Source organism: Neofelis nebulosa, chromosome 18, assembly GCF_028018385.1.
Source record: "Neofelis nebulosa isolate mNeoNeb1 chromosome 18, mNeoNeb1.pri, whole genome shotgun sequence".
Classification (NCBI taxonomy): Eukaryota; Metazoa; Chordata; class Mammalia; order Carnivora; family Felidae; genus Neofelis; species Neofelis nebulosa.
The window spans coordinates 16,981,718-16,999,466 of record NC_080799.1 but is presented as its reverse complement, the minus strand read 5'-3'; the positions used below and the strand labels follow the sequence as shown (position 1 = coordinate 16,999,466).

General features: G+C 40.5%; 2 protein-coding genes across 8 annotated transcripts in view; one reads left to right on the top strand and one right to left on the bottom strand.

Annotated features, from left to right (window-relative positions):
* LOC131501684 (integrin alpha-D-like) overlaps nt 1-4,664 on the bottom strand; it is a 30,451-nt gene extending 25,787 nt beyond the window's left edge. For 2 of the 7 annotated variants that reach the window (XM_058712064.1, XM_058712065.1), the window contains exons 1-2: nt 4,473-4,664; nt 2,609-2,714 (exon numbers count right to left, since the gene is read on the bottom strand). In XM_058712064.1, coding sequence (XP_058568047.1) covers nt 2,609-2,714; nt 4,473-4,506 — 140 coding nt within the window. In that variant the 5' untranslated portion in view covers nt 4,507-4,664. The remainder of the gene's footprint in view (nt 1-2,608; nt 2,715-4,472) is intronic. The other 5 variants (XM_058712066.1, XM_058712061.1, XM_058712060.1 and 2 more) reach the window with 5 other exon arrangements.
* The window catches only part of LOC131501683 (integrin alpha-D-like), a 155,946-nt gene that overhangs the window by 52,382 nt on the left and 85,815 nt on the right, over nt 1-17,749 (top strand). The window lies entirely within an intron of this gene.

Genomic DNA, 17,749 nt, shown 5'->3' with positions numbered 1-17,749 from the left:
AAGCATGACATATAGTTGTATGAGGGGTAAGGCCAAGGGCTCTTCAGGTGAGGAAGTATCACCATGTGACAAGGAAGTGAGAGTTTGAGAGAGAAGCTCTTGGCATTTGCCACTCATGAGGGTACTCAAAAAGGAGAGCTTCAGTTTAACCCACATGTGCTGAAGGACTATGCTGGACTTTTTGTTTGTGTATGTGTGAGGATACATAAATAAATTTGTATTTATATATACAAATGGTTTGAGTGCTGTTTTTTAACATTAACCAAAAATAAATATATTCAAAAGAAAAACATTTTCCAGCCATGAGTAAGTGCATTTTGTTTCTGGGGTACCATCATTCTGAGCCACCCAAGAAATAGATCACCTCAAGTTACATGGAAAAAAAAGAATTTTTTATATTAAATATAATTTATTGTCAAATTGGTTTCCATACAACACCCAGTGCTCAATCCAACAGGTGCCCTGGAAAAACAAATTAAAGGTTATTTATTTTTGAAAGAGAGAGAGCATGAATGAGCTGGGGAGGGGCAGAGGGGAGGGGAGACAGAAACCCAAGCATGTTCCGTGCTGTCAGCACAAAGCTGAATGTGTCGCTCTAAGCCACAAACTGTGAGATCATCTCCTTAGCCAAACTCGGATGCTTAGCTGACTGAGTCAGCCAGGCACCCCTACATGGAAAAATTTTAAGCCATAAGGTATCAAAACAAAAATATTGTTCTGTAATTAATTGGATAATTTAAATATAACATAAGCAATTTGAGTTGGACAACTTAAAGCAAAAGCATCAGACTCCATATCAATATCTACAGTCATATAAGTGCAAAAATTTATTTACAAAACCTTTTGAGAGGAGAGAATTTTTTAATTTAAAAAAAATGTTATCTCTGCCAACAATCTCTCCACTCAGATGAGAAAACTAGACAAATATTTGTGTGTTTTTAACTAATTAGCCAGGCAAACCACATTAGGTTAGCATTTAAATCTTCCTTCTAGAAAGCTATTCTTTTATGGAAAACTGAAATCCTTGTGGGTCTAACACTTGCTGATGAAAACCTAAATAGATGGTTAGAGATGTAGCAGTTTGGCACCTGCTGGCATAAATGGATGAGCAAACTTTTCATCTACATGTTTTTCTTTACCCTATCTATTCCTGATTCATAGGCCTAGTCTTTTCAGTGTTTGGGTTGTGTTTCAACAGACAACAGGAAAAACAATAACTTTGTAGCAATCAGCATGTCATCCAATCTATATATTTACTTTTTTGTAAATACTGGTGAACAGCAGTCAATCAATAGTTTATAGATGTGTGTGTGTGTGTGTGTGTGTGTGTGTGTGTGTGTAACTGATGGTGATGGAAGTGGGACAGTGGCTATCTTTGAATTTGTTGGATTTTGAGTGATCAGAAAAGGCCTAAGGGAATTCAGGGGAGGGGACCTGAGGATGTTCTGTACCTGGATCCAGGTGGCAGCTACCTGGGTATACACATATGAAAAATTTATTGAGTTGGACCTTCCAAGATTGGGCACTTCAGTTTTTGCCCGGTATATTTCAAAACAAACAAACAAACCAAAAAAAAAAAAAAAACACCCGTAACTCTGACATCTGGCACTTTCTTCCATGCCCCAGCCTGACAGCTGGGTGAGGAAGGGGGACGGATGTGCTCTTAGAACTCAGTGACCTCAATATGCTACTTCTTGGCCAATGAAATCTTCTTGTATTCTCAGGCTCATTGCCAACTTGACCTCCTCTGTGAAGCCTTCCTGGAATTCCCTCCTGGGTTTGATCTCTTCCTTCTTATGCCTCCAGATTTCCGTTATACTTGCATCACATTGGGACTTTAACAACTTGGGTCCCTGCTGCTGGGACCTGAGAATGTGAGTTTCTGGAAGCAGGGTGAGGTACATAATTGACAGTCCCAGTGTGAAATAAAAATGTGGGCCTTTTATTCTGGGAGAAAAAAAGTTTTTTTCCCTTTTTTTTTCCTCCCCATGATCCTCCTCTTTACCTGTCCTGTCTTTACCTGTTTGCTATTTAGTGTTGATTTCCCCAAGGCACAGGGATTTTCCCAGGGCCAGTGCAAACCCCACAGACTGGGAAAACTGTGCACAGCCAACCTTGACCTTGCCTAACTCATACCAGGGGCTGAGGGTAGCAGGGGTCACTGGATAGGTGTGGGGAAGCAGGAAGCTAAGAACCACTCCACAGAAGGCTAGACTGCATGTGAGCCAAAGCTCCAAGCCTCCAGCACATCTCCACTTCCCCATCAATCTTAATGACCACACACAAATGCTAAGACCAATTCTTAATAATTTCAAGAAGAAGACTGCAAAACATTATTACAAGTGCAAGGGTAACTGTACTGGTCACTTACACTGGTCACATGCCATGAAGTGAGACCTGTCTGGAGGAGATTCAAGATCTCCCTCCTGAAGGAGTGTCTTGTCCAGAGTTTGTGACCCTTCCTGGGACCATGAATAGTTGGTAGTAGTGGTGTCAGTGGTGTCAGACTTTGCCCATGCTGCCCTTCCTCCAGATACCTCCTAATCCATGTTCATCCATTTGCCTGAAGGCTGAAGGGGTGAGGGTGGGGAGAGTGGGCAGGGCTTACCTCGATCTGCCAAACTGGGCCACACTCTGTCCAAAGCTAACTCCATCCTCTTGAAAGACCATGGGCTCCTCCACATCCAGGTTGAACCCATAATAAGAAGCAATGACTGAGGAATATGGAGAGGGAAGTGAGGGTGGGAGGAACAGTCAGAGAAGCCTCATCTCCTCTGGATACCTGACTTTTGGGATCTTGATGCCCACCCCAGTCCAGCTCATCTTCCCAGGAGAAGGGTGTTCTTTTGTTTCCTGATTTGCCATCTGTGTGGCTCCTGTCTCTCCCTTCCTCAACAATAATCAAACCACAATACAAAGGGCAACAATCCAGAGAAATGCCCCCTCAAGGATATTTCAAAGGACATGTACAACCTGAAATTGAGCCTGTCACCTCATGGTATGTTAGCTCAAGAATGCCCCTTATGATAATACAATTCATTTCCTAAACTGAGACCTTCTGAGAATGAAAGGGACACCATTAATAATTACATCATGGTCCACCCTAAGGTCCAGATGGGGAAACAGACTTAGAATTTTTTGATTAATTATTTATTATTATGTGTTTCCCATGCCCCCCTTCCTTGGTGCTAGGCTCTAAGACAACAAGGACTGCAACCATCTTGTGTTGGTGCCTGAGGCAGTGCCTGGCCCTTAACAGGTGACCAATTACTTACTATTTGTTGGCTGACCCAGAACTGCACAGGAAGTCCCTGGTAGAGCCAGGATTCCAACACACTCTCCTGATCCTTCACATTCTCCTCTCTGGTGACTAAGCTCAAAAACCTCAGTGGAAGGTCCCCTACATTTCAAGGGCTTTTCCCACAACTCTCACTCCTAGACAGCAGGTTTCTTCTCCATTTCTACTAGAATTCCCAGCTGTCTCTGGATTGAGGAGTCAACTCCAACCCCAAAGTAGGGAAGCTCTAAGAATATAAACCATTAGGCCAGGATGTGACAGGAAAGGTCCAAACAACTGAATCTTGGGGTTCTGGGAAAAGGCCAGATGTTGAAGGTGCCATAACCCTACCATGGCCACATGCAAGGGAGCTTCACATCCCAAATCTCCTCAAAGGATGATTCTATTTCTGAGTCTGAAAAAAGAACCTATGACCAGACAAGTAGGATGATGCCAAAAGTCTCAGACTGAAATGTCTCAGAGGCCAAGAGGGTGACATCAGTGAGTGAAGTGGGTGGTGTGAGTACCAGGGAATTATGGGCACTTAGAGAATGTGGCCCTTTTAAAGGAGGTAAGCATTACCAGGGTCTAGAATTCAGAGCTCCAGACCTTCCCATTTCTCAAGAGAAGCTGAAAGTCTGGATTTTTGTGTGGAATCTGATTTTTGACTGACACACAAATCATTTCAAATGACACAGAAATGTGATCCTGTTACAGGTTCAATTTCTGGACTATTCTCTTGGCAGTCGTGGAACAACCTACCTGAAATCAAAACCAAGGACCAAGGATGAGATATCCAAAGTTTCCCTTCCCTATTGACTTCTATGGCCTTCCCCCCTGGGGCTCTGAGGCTGACTCCTGTCAACCATACAACACACACACACACACACACACACACACACACACACACCAGGGACCTGACAGAAGGTGGGGGGAAGCCTTGGGGAATGTGGAGAAGTAGTTTATTCTCCACCCAAACTTAGCCTATGAGTCCATCTTATCTCATCTTTGCTCAGGTTATGACCCTCCCCTGATTCCAGGCCATTCCTCTTTCCACACCAGACTCTAGACACTAAGGCACTCCCTTGCCTCACCTCCTCCACAGAGCTATATGAGCTGACCACCAGCCCCAGAATGCCCTATCAGACAGAGACGCCCCCGCCCAGACCTCTTCCAGCTCTGAGGCCCCACTTACCACCTAAGAGGAGCATAATTCCAAAAGCCATCATTGAGCAGTGTATCGAAGGAGGCGTGAAGAGCTGAGCAGCAGAGCACTGAAGGATACTCAGTGTCCTCGGGGAGAATTAAAATAATGACTCAGGCCTTCAAGTGACAGAAGGAGGGGCACAGAGAGGAAGTCTTTGGTTAATCATAGAACAGAGGCAGGGACAGGAGGCCAAAGACACTCTTGGGGAAAATCGCCCATACTCTCCCACCACCACCACCTTTAGAGATCTGGCTTCCTTGTCCAGGGCTTGGCTTTCCCAGAAGTCCACCCTCCCCCATCCCTTGAGACCCAGTTGATACCCAGGGAACTCTGGGACCCCCCTGGGCCCCAGAAACCAAGTGCATATGACTGAAAGGGGGTGAAACAGATGGCTACAGAGCCCCCACTTCACGGATGTGAGCCTGGAGAACGGCAGGCCTCCACCTCCGATAACAGTGTTGGGGGTGTAGCAGGAGTTACAGTGTTGTTTATAAAACCGGACTCCTTTTGAGAGGAAAATGGATAATCAAACTGGTAAATGGGCTTAGTAGCCATAAAAGGGCTTACGAGTCAACAATAAAAGAGAAGAGACTAGGGGCACCTGGGTGGCGCAGTCGGTTAAGGGTCCGACTTCAGCCAGGTCACGATCTCGCGGTCCGTGAGTTCGAGCCCCGCGTCAGGCTCTGGGCTGATGGCTCGGAGCCTGGAGCCTGTTTCCGATTCTGTGTCTCCCTCTCTCTCTGCCCCTCCCCCGTTCATGCTCTGTCTCTCTCTGTCCCAAAAATAAAAAATGTTGAGAAAAAAAAAAAAAAAGAGAAGAGACTACAGATAGGTGTAACAACATGGATAAATCTCAACTTTGTCATAAGTAAAAGAAATCAGACACCAGACTGCAAAATGTTTGATTCGTTTCACATGAACAGGCAAAACTAATCTGTTAAGGATAGATATAGAACAGTGATTGCCTCAGTGATGAGGTGGACAGGGAACTTCTGACATTTGTTAAATTTAACATTCAACTCTTGATATTTTAACATTTAATACTTTAATATTTTAACATTTTTCAATGTGGAAAAGATAGATAAATGCGTGGTTGTTATTTATTCTCTGCAATATTCTTTGTGTTTTGAATATTCTATAATTAAGCATATATGAATGTTTCTCAAAAACATGAAAAAAAGGTACTGAGTATAGTACCAGGAATAGAATTAGAAGGCTAAAATATATGACAAAATCCCTAACTATGGCATGTTATTTTAAGTATATATGTGACAGTTAAAATACTGAAAATGTAGTTTACATGTCAACTATAGACAATATAAAATCATCTCTAAACAAAAATTTTAGGTCAATTTACTCGAGTTGATATTTAATATACAGAAAAAAATAAAGTAGATGGTGGGAAGGGCACTGATGCAGGGAATGGGGCCAAAGATTATGTATGATTGCTGGCTTTGAGGCTGATTTACCTACTTCCTGCAAAGAATGTCAAGGACAGTTGAGCAACAAGCTCAACTCTTGTGCTAAGCCTCTGTAGCAAACGGCACCCTCTCATCAGTTCTGTGAACCTGTGAACCTGTGAACTTCTCTCTGTGTTTGGAACCACAAAATAATTTTTGGTGGTCTTCCTTAACACAAAATGTAAAGATCTCTTCGTGTCCTCCATCTATAGCACACCTCATCTTTTAGACACAATCTCAAATGAATTAACATTTCATACATAATCTTTAATTTGGGACTTCCTTTCCCAAGCAAAGCTTGAGGGTAACTAATATTTCACTGATTTCAGCAACTGTAAAGATTTCCAATTTTGCTCAAGTTTATTATCACTTGTCTCAGCAAAAGTTTTTCTGTTTAATTTCCACTCATTAAAAAACAACAACAACAATAATAAGGGCATATTGCAAAAAAAAAAAAAATAAGGGCATATTGCAAAAAGATATTCAAATACTTATGAAAACCACACAGTGTCACAAAAGTATCTTTCTCCTAGGCCTGGTAATGAGTTTTCCAAGGCTCTGACTCCTTCAACAGTTGCTGTAGGTGATGTTCCTCAACTCTAGTATCTTCAGGGCACTTAATAGGGGTTTCACACTTAGCAGAACCACCAACTCTTTGTAAAACTTTTAAAGCTTTTGATATGATAATTTATAATAAATATATATTTGGTCTTTGTCTTCTCTGGCACAGAGCTCCTAAAATTCTTGGAATTCCCAAGTGATAAGAACAATATAAGTGTCTCATGTTACAAGGGGACCTTGGGGAAGAAACTAAAAATGGGAACTGGTCACAGTGCCTGAGTGGCTCAGTTAGTTGAATGTCTGACATCAGCTCCGTCATGATCTCATGGTTCATGAGTTCAAACCCCATATTGGGCTCACTGCTGTCAACGCAGAGCCCGCTTCAGATCCTCTGTACCCCTCTATCTCTGCCCCTACCCCGCTCAGTCTCTCTCTCTCAAAAATGAATAGATATTTATTTTAAAAATGTGACTGGCTGCCAGTAGAGACAATCATGGGATTAGAGGTTTGGAAGTTTCAGTCCCACCTCCCCAATTTCCTGGGAGGAGAGAGGGGCTGGAGATTGGGTTCAATCATCAATGGTCAATGAATGATTTAATTAATCACACCTATGTAATGAAGCCTTCATAAAAATCCAAAAGCACGGAATTCTGGAAGCTTCCAGGTAGGCAAAAACATGGAGATTTGGGGAGAAGGCCATGATTGGAGAGGACATGAAGGCTTCATGCCCTTTCCCTATTCCTTGCCCCAGGCATCTCTTCCATCTCGCTGTATGTGAGTTATATCCTTTTATAATAAATCTGTAATTTGGTAAGTAAAATGTTTTGCCGAGTTCTGTGAGCTACTCTAGGAAATTAATCAAACCCAAGAAAGGGGTCATTGGAACCTCCAATGTATCAGAAATGGGTCAGAAGCACATGTGTTGTATATTGGTTTAATATGATTTCAAATCCCCTTGTTTATAACCAAGACAAAATAAAATTGCTTTTAGAAGTGAAGTTGTTTTCATCATCAAAGGCAAGGGAAACAAAAGCAAACATGAACTATTGATACTTCAAGATAAAAAGCTTCTGCACAGCATGGTAACATTCAACCAAACTAAAAGGCAGCCTAGAGAATGGGAGAAGATATTGGCAAATGACATATCTAATTAAGGGTTAGCACCCAAAATCTATAAAGAACTTATCAAACTCAAAACCCAAAAAACAACCCAGTTAAGAAATGGGCAGAAGACATGAATGGACACTTTTCCAACGAAGACATCTAGATGGCAAATGGACACATGAAAAGATGCTCAACATCATGTATCATCAGGGAAATATAAATCAAAACCATGATGAGATAACACCTCACACCTGTCTGAATGGCTGAAATTAAACACAAGAAACAACAGGTGTTGGGAGAAAGGGGAAACCTCTTTGCACTGTTGTCGGGAATGCGAACTGGTTCAGCCACTCTGGAAAACACTATGGAGGTTACTCAAAAAACTAAAAATAGAGGGGCCCCTGAGTGGCGCAGCTGGTTACACATGTGACTCTTGATCTCGGTTCAGGTCATGATCTCACAGTGTGTGGGTTCAAGTCCCGCATCAGGCTCTGTGCTAATGGCAGAGCCTGCTTGGGATTCCGTCTCTCCTTCTCTCTGCCTTTCCCCAGCTTGTTCTCTCTCTCTCTCTCTCTCTCTCTCTCTCTCTCTCTCTCTCTCTCTCAAAATAAACAAGTAAACTTAAAAAAAACCTAAAAATAGAACCTGGCAATCACACTATAAAGTATTTACCTAAAGGATAAAAAAATACACATTCAAAGGGGTACGTGCATCTCAATGTTTATAGCAGCATTTTCAAAAATAGCCAAACTATGGAGAGAGCCCAAATGTCCATTACCTGATGAATGGATAAAGAAGATATATATCTATACATATACATACAATGGAATATTACTCACCCATCAAAAAGAATGAAATCTTGCCATCTGCAATGACATGGATAGAACTAGAATGTATTATGCTAAGCAAAATAAGTCAGAGAAAGAAAATACAATATGACTTCACTTATATGTGGAACTTAAGAAACAAAACAGATGAACATATGGAAAAGGGGAAGAAAGTGGAGAGAGGAGAAAAAAACCATGAGAGATTCTTAACAGAGAACTGAGGGTTGACAGTGGGAGGTGAGTGAGAGATGGGCTAGAAGGGTGATTGGTGTTACAGAGGGCACTTGTTGTGATGAGCACTGGGTATTGAATGTAAGTGATAAATCACTGAATTCTACTCCTGAAACCAATATTGCATTATATGCTGGCTAACTAAAATTTAAATTAAAAAAGAAGTAAAGTCGTTTTAATATAAAAATAAAGGAGTTGTGTCAGTATATCATTATCTCATCTCTTCTCACTGATATGAACTTAGTAGCTAAGCTGCTGAAGGGCCCTGCTGAAGAAGGATTACCAGTCAAAATATGTGAAGAAGCTTCCTGGGTTGTTCATTTTAGCCATTCTGACCGGTGTGAGGTGGTATGGGAACACTTTTGCACTGTTGGTGAGAATGCAAACTGGTGCAGCCACTCTGGAAAACAGTGTGGAAGTTACTCAAAAAATTAAAAATAGAATTATCTTATGACCCAGCAATAGCACTGCTAGGAATTTACCCAAGGGATACAGGAGTGCTGATGCATAGGGGCACATGTACCCTATGCTAATGTTTATAGCAGTGCTTTCAACAAGCACCTAAATGTCCATCAACTGATGAATGAGTAAAGAAGATGTGTTTTGTATATACAATGGAATACTACTTGTCAATGAGAAAGAATGAAATCATGCCATTTGCAACCATGTGGATGGAACTGGAGGGTATTATGCTAAGTGAAATAAATCAGTCAGAGAAAGACAGATACCATATGTTTTCACTCACATGTGGATCTTGAGAAACTTAACAGTAGACCATGGGGGGAAGGGAAGGAGAAAAAAGAGTAACAGAGAGAGGGAGGCAAACCATAAGAGACTCTTAAATACAGAGAACAAACTAAGGGTTGATGGGGTGGGGGAGAAGGGAAAGTGGGTGATGGTCATTGAGGAGGGCACTTGTTGGGATGAGCACTGGGTGTTGTGTGGAAGCCAATTTGACAACAAATTATATTTAAAAATATATATGAAGAAGCAACTCTCAAAAGGGGACATTTAGACTACAAATACCATGATTTTGTGAGGGATATCCATGAGTATTTAGTCTGAGCAAGGCTACAATTTACTGATCTGCATAGCCTTCTGAAGACCTTGGGGAAATTAACTCCTGCCATGGTAAAACTAGCAATGGTGAAAGCCATGCAGCAACTCTGTGAAGGAGATCATCTTGCCCACCTACACCTTGGCATCTTTTCCTATCAACATGCTGTAGTAACCAGGGAATTTTACTTTCGCACTGGCAGCTGGACATCAGTTCTTGGTTGGCTAAACTGTCTCTGCTGATTATCAACTCTATAAAGACACACCACAACTAAACTTGGATTCTATTCCTTTCATCTCCCCTCACCTGGAACAATAGTGTGACAAATCCATCATTGGTTTGGAGTATGTTATGTCTTTTTTTTTAATGTTTATTTATTTATTTTGAGAGAGAGAGAGAGAGAGAGAGAGAGAATGAGCAGGGAAGGGAATGAGAGAAAGAGAGAGAGAGAATCCCAAGCAGGCTCTGTGCTGTCAGCACAGAGCCCAGTGTGGGGCTCAATCCCACAAACTAAGATTATGACCTGAGCTAAAATCAGGAGTTGGGTGTTTAACAGACTGGGCCACCAAGGCACCCCTGCAGTATGTTATTTCTTTAATGACTTATTAAGAGACATTATCCTGCATGTTATTGGCTTGTGAAATTCCCACAGTTAAATAAATTGCCGGCAAAGATGAACTTAGTTTCTGAGGGTTAATTATCCACCAAACAAAATAATTGGCATAATTAGTACTTAACCTGAAGTAATAATATTTGAAGCGCTCAGTGCTGTGGGTTATATCATACCCATTGCAAATTTGAAATACAGATTGACAACTTATGATCAATTCATAACTGACCAAAACCTGATAAGGCCCATTATTGAACTGGCAAAGTTTAAATTAAATATGCTATTTACCATCTATGGCATTCTATGTAAATTTTAAACAGCCTGTGAATAGACAAAATTTATAGAGCTATTATAGTTTGGGTGCTAACATTGGCCACAATAATTATTGTAATACTGCTTTACCATTATGAACATTTTGGCATGCTTTATTAAACACCTTTAAAATAAAACTTAGAGGGTACCTGCAGGGCTCAGTCGGTTAAGCATCAAACTTCAGCTCAGGTCATGATCTCATGGTTCATGAGTTCAAGCCCCACATCAGGCTCTCTGCTGTCAGCACAGAGCCTGCTTTGGATCTTCTGTCCACTTTTCTCTGCCTCTCTCTCTCTCTCTCTCTCAAAAATAAATAAACATTTTTAAAAAGTAAAATTAAACTTTGAACACTGTTGTGAAAGACAAAAGGGCAATACCAAATATCTCTCACCTATTAACCATACACAAATTACTCAAGGGGGTGGTTTAGGGGTAGATTGGATTATATATTAACTTCTGAGGACCCCTAGAGTCTTATTTAAGATTTAATCTGGAAAGAAACTCCAGATGTTGGCCTCATTTCCCAACCCAGTGAGTTATATCTTATATTTAAAAGACCAAAGAAGGAAGACATCCCAATGCTTTTCTTAGGAACATTAAATAACATAGATACCAATGGGGGGGGGGAGTGATATAAAAGTAGTACAAAAAGTGACCCCAGAGTAAAAAGAAGTCCAGATCCTTTTGTTCCTAAAAGTACCAATCCACAGCCTGAGGACAATAATTATTTTAACCTTTTCAGCCCTGGTAACTTTAACTTACTAAAAGTTAAACCCATGAAAATAGACAAAACCACAACGAATGATAATATGGAACCAGTCAGAGTCACGGAGGAGAAATCTTATACTAGATAAGAAATGACAAAAAAATAGGAATTCCAATAAACTGATTTAGACACAGAGACCCAGAACCTATTAGATTCATGGGGCAAATGAGAGCATATTCTGACCCTCACAGGAACAGAGGGTGTGCAACCCAGACTGATTACCACTGATGCTAAATTTAATCAACATCTAGGGCCTTTTGAGAAAATAATACTAATTTACAATGACCTTCGTTTGACTGGGTAGCAACAACTGAGACAGTAAGATACCGTCTATCTGATGTCATCCCTCAAAACATCTCAATGGAAAATAGCATGCGAAGCTACTCATAAAATAATGAAATTAAGGTATTGGCTATGATTTGAGAAGGGACAGAAACTCTTACTGCTACATGTGGAAGTAACAGAAGAAATTTAAAAGGTCATCCTAAAAACTAAAATAGCTAAATACCTAAATAGCTAAATACCTAAAAAACCTAGTAGCTAAAAACTTCTCTAACATGGGGTACGAAACAGACATCCAGGTCCAGGAAGCACAGACAGCTCCAAACAAAATGAATACCAAGAGGGCCACCTCAAGACAGAGCCCAAGTGTCCATTGATGGATGCATACACACATGCACACACACAATGGAATATTATTCAGCCATTTGTGTGCTAACACGCAAATGATATGGTTGGGGCTAGAGAGTATAACGCTAAGTGAAATAGCCAGAGAAAGACAAATATCATATGATTTCACTCATATATGGAATTTAAAAAACAACACAAACAAGAAAAGAGAAAAAAATAAAAGAGAGAGAGAGAGAAAGAGAGAAATCAAGAAACATACTCTTAATTATAGAGAACAAACTTATGGTTACTGGAGGAGAGATGGCAGGGAGTGGATGAAATAGATGATGCAGATTAAGGAGTCCACTTGTTATGATGAGCACAGGATGATGTATGCAAGTGTTGAAACACTATGTTGTACATATAAAACTAACACAGCACTGTGTGCTAACTATACTGGAATTAAAATAAAAATTTTAAATAAAAAAATTGTAAGGCACATAATTAGAATAGCAAAATTGGAAGAGATAACCTTGAAAGCATCAAGAGAAAACCACACAATTACATGCAAGGGAAATTCTGTAAGTCTATAAGTTGATTTTTCAGCAGAAAGTATGCAGGCCAAAATGGAGTTGCATAATATACTCAAAGTGCTAGAAGGAAAAAACCTACAGTCAAGAATATTCTATCCAGGGCTGCCTGGGTGGCTCAGTCAGTTAAGCATCTGACTCGTGACTTCAGCTCAGGTCATGATCTTGCAGTTTCGTGAGTTAGAGCCCCCCATGTCAGCAGCGCTGACAGCATGGAACCTGCTTGGGATTCTGTCGCCCTCTTTCTCTGCCCCTTCCCTGCTTGCTATCTCTCTCTCTCTCTCTCTCTCTCTCTCTCTCTCTTAAAAAAAAAAGAATATTCTATTCAGCAAGGTTAACATCTAGAATTAAAGAAGAAATAAAGTTTCCCAGACAAAAGTTAAGGGAGTGCATCATCACTAAACTAACCTTACAAGAAATCTTACAGGGACTTCTATTTTTCTCCAAATTTTTTATTTAAATTCCAGATAGTTAACAAACAGTGTAATATTGGTTTCTGGTGTAGAATTTAGTGATTCATTACTTACATAACATACCCAGTACTCATCACAACAAGTGCCCTCCTTCATGTCCATCACCTATTTAACCCATCCCCTCACCCACCTCCCCTCCGGTAACCATCAGTTTGTTCTGTATAGCTAAAAGTCTGTTTCTTGGTTTGCTTCTCTTTTTTTTACCTTATTTTCATTTCTTTAGTTCCACATATGAGAGCAATTGTAAGGTATTTATTAAAACAAGTTCTTTTTAATTTAAATTTTAGTTAGTTAACATACAGTGCAGTATTGGTTTCAGGGGTAGAATTCAATGATTTATTACTTACCTACAACATCCAGTGTGCATCACAAGTGCCCTCCTTAATACCCATCACCCATCTAGCCCAACTCCCACCCACAACCCTCCATCAACCTTCACTTTGTTCTCTATCCTTAAGATTCTCTTGTAACTTGTTTCCCTCTCTTCCCTTTTCCCCCTTCCCATATGTTCATGTTTGTTTCTTAAATTCCACATATGAGTAAAATCATATGGCATTTGTCTTTCTCTGATTTACTAATTTTGCTTAGCATATAACATTCTAGCACTGTCCATGTTATTGCAGATGGCAAGATTTCATTCTTTTGTATGGCTGAGTAATATTCCTTTATATATATTATATATACATATATGTAATATATATATAAAATCTTCTTTATCCATCTTCTTTAAAGTGAAAGGGAAAGGCCATAACTAGAATAAAAAAAATAATTACAAGAAAAAATTTCACTGGTAAAGGCCAACAAAGTAAAGGTAGTTGTTCAATCACTTATAAAGCTAATATGAAGGTGAAAAGACAAAAGTAGTAAAATCAACTATCTCTATAAAATTATTTCTAAAGGCTGTGAAATGAAAAGAAATAAAATATGAAATTATATACATAAAATGTGGAGGCAGTAATAAATTGTAGTGATTTTAGAATGTGTATGACTTAAGCCATCATAAACTAAAACTAAGCTGCCATATCCATAAGATGTTATATATGAACCTCATGGTAACCACTAACCAAAAACCTATAATTGATACAAAACCATAAATAAAGAGAAAGGATCCAAGTGTTACACTTAAAAAAGTCATCAAGTCACAAGGGAAGAGGAGAGAGGCTGGGAAGATGGTGGAGTAGGAGGACCCTAAGCTTTCCTCCTCTCCTGAATACAATTAGATAACACTTAAATCAATATAAATAACCTGGAAAAATGACCTAAAAATTGACAGGACAAACTCCACAACTAAAGGTGGAGAAGAGGCCACATAGAAGAAGTTAGGAAGAATGGAGACACAGTTTGGGAGCAAAATGGACCATGGCCACCCACAGTTAGAGGGAGCTGAGGTCACAGAGAAGGGTGAGAAATAGGCTATCAAATTGGAGAGTCCATATGGAGAAGATGAATCCCCTTAACATTTGGCTTTAAAAGTGAGAGGGGCTGTTGTAAGTTCTTACAACCAGCAGAACTTAAAGCATGGGATTTTATTATTATTATTATTTTTTATTTTTGGGACAGAGAGAGACAGAGCATGAACGGGGGAGGGGCAGAGAGAGAGGGAGACACAGAATCGGAAACAGGCTCCAGGCTCTGAGCCATCAGCCCAGAGCCTGATGCGGGGCTCGAACTCACGGACCGCGAGATCGTGACCTGGCTGAAGTCGGACGCTTAACCGACTGTGCCACCCAGGCGCCCCAAAGCATGGGATTTTAAAAATCCATGAGCTTGGCTCTGAGAGAGCCCTGAGTGAATTAGGAAGCTGAGTAAGTCCCTGCCCTTAAAGAGACAGTATGACAAACAGCTCCTGCAGATACAGCATAGAACCAGCAGTTTGAAAGCTGCCTGGGACTTACTTGAGACTTATTTACTCATCTCAGAGCATGGCCCAGAGAGGCAGGGATTGTGGAGAGACCCTACCAGGATCAAAGGAGCTGGTAGGTGCCATTTCCCTCTCCACATCCCAGCATAAACACACAGCCACCTTCAGAAACCAGCTTAGTGCTGACAATCACTTCCTAGCTTACTTGCTCCAAGCCCACCACCTCCCATGCTTCAACAGATCCACCCTTTCCAGTCACGCTTGCCTTAGTCCTGGCAATGCAGGACCCCTCCCCCAGAAGACCAGCACAAAACCCACCAACACCTCATTAACCAATTTGAACATTTTGTGGGAACTTGGTTCCAGCAGTGGCAGTGGCAGCAGTTCTCAATTTACAAGCAGGCCATTGCACACCTTGTTAAAATGTACCCTATTAGGCCCGGGGCCAAACACTGCCCACAACAGGCAAAGGGAGCTTCTGCAGACAATTGGACTAAAGGAAAAAGAAGACTAGGACTCAATAGGAGAGCACACACAACACATAGGAGACACTCACTGAAGCACAAAGCCCTGGGGAACAGGGGGCACTGCACTAAAGGGCACTACAGGATTTATTCTTCATAAAGCCATTACCTTCAAAAGCAGAAGACATAGCTGACTTTCCTAAACCAGAGAAACAGACACAAAGAGTTAGGTAAAATGAGGAGACAAAAGAATATATCACAAATGAAAGAACAGGACAAAACAACAGCAAGAGACCTAGGTAATACAGATATAAGTAATATTCCAGATAGAGAATTTAAAGTAATGATTATAAAGGTATTCACTGGCCTTGAGAAAAGAGTGGAGGACATCAGTGAGACCTTTAACAAAGAGTTATTTATTTATTTATTTATTTATTTTTTAATTTTCTTTCAATATATGAAGTTTATTGTCAAATTGGTTTCCATACAACACCCAGTGCTCATCCCAAAAGGTGCCCACCTCAATATCCATCACCCACCCTCCCCTCCCTCCCACCCCCCATCAACCTTCAGTTTGTTCTCAGTTTTTAACAGTCTCTTATGCTTTGGCTCTCTCCCACTCTAACCTCTTTTTTTTTTTTTTTCCTTCCGCTCCCTCATGGGTTTCTGTTAAGTTTCTCAGGATCCACATAAGAGTGAAACCATATGGTATCTGTCTTTCTCTGTATGGCTTATTTCACTTAGCATCACACTCTCCAGTTCCATCCACGTTGCTACAAAACGCCATATTTCATTCTTTCTCATTGCCACGTAGTATTCCATTGTGTATATAAACCACAATTTCTTTATCCATTCATCAGTTGATGGACATTTAAGCTCTTTCCATAATTTGGCTATTGTTGAGAGTGCTGCTATAAACATTGGGGTACAAGTGTCCCTACGCATCAGTACTCCTCTATCCCTTGGGTAAATTCCTAGCAGTGCTATTGCTGGGTCATAGGGCAGGTCTATTTTTAATTTTCTGAGGAACCTCCACACTGCTTTCCAGAGCGGCTGCACCAATTTGCATTCCCACCAACAGTGCAAGAGGGTTCCTGTTTCTCCACATCCTCTCCAGCATCTATAGTCTCCTGATTTGTTCATTTTGGCCACTCTGACTGGCGTGAGGTGATATCTGAGTGTGGTTTTGATTTGTATTTCCCTGATGAGGAGCGACGTTGAGCATCTTTTCATGTGCCTGTTGGCCATCCGGATGTCTTCTTTAGAGAAGTGTTTATTCATGTTTTCTGACCATTTCTTCACTGGGTTATTTGTTTTCCGGGTGTAGAGTTTGGTGAGCTCTTTATAGATTTTGGATACTAGCCCTTTGTCCGATATGTCATTTGCAAATATCTTTTCCCATTCCGTTGGTTGCCCTTTAGTTTTGTTCATTGTTTCCTTTGCTGTGCAGAAGCTTTTTATCTTCATAAGGTCCCAGCAATTCACTTTTGCTTTTAATTCCCTTGCCTTTGGGGATGTGTCGAGTAAGAGATTGCTACGGCTGAGGTCAGAGAGGTCTTTTCCTGCTTTCTCCTCTAGGGTTTTGATGGTTTCCTGTGTCACATTCAGGTCCTTTATCCATTTTGAGTTTATTTTTGTGAATGATGTGAGAAAGTGGTCTAGTTTCAACCTTCTGCATGTTGCTGTCCAGTTCTCCCAGCACCATTTGTTAAAGAGACTGTCTTTTTTCCATTGGATGTTCTTTCCTGCTTTGTCAAAGATTAGTTGGCCATACGTTTGTGGGTCTAGTTCTGGGGTTTCTATTCTATTCCATTGGTCTATGTGTCTGTTTTTATGCCAATACCATGCTGTCTTGATGATGACAGCTTTGTAGTAGAGGCTAAAGTCTGGGATTGTGATGCCTCCTGCTTTGGTCTTCTTCAAAATTACTTTGGCTATTTGGGGCCTTTTGTAGTTCCTTATGAATTTTAGGATTGCTTGTTCTAGTTTCGAGAAGAATGCTGGTGCAATTTTGATTGGGATTGCATTGAATGTGTAGATAGCTTTGGGTAGTATTGACATTTTGACAATATTTATTCTTCCAATCCATGAGCAGGGAATGTCTTTCCATTTCTTTATATCTTCTTCAATTTCCTTCATAAGCTTTCTATATTTTTCAGCATACAGATCTTTTACATCTTCGGTTAGATTTATTCCTAGGTATTTTATGTTTCTTGGTGCAATTGTGAATGGGATCAGTTTCTTTATTTGTCTTTCTGTTGCTTCATTGTTAGTGTATAAGAATGCAACTGATTTCTGTACATTGATTTTGTATCCTGCAACTTTGCTGAATTCATGTAT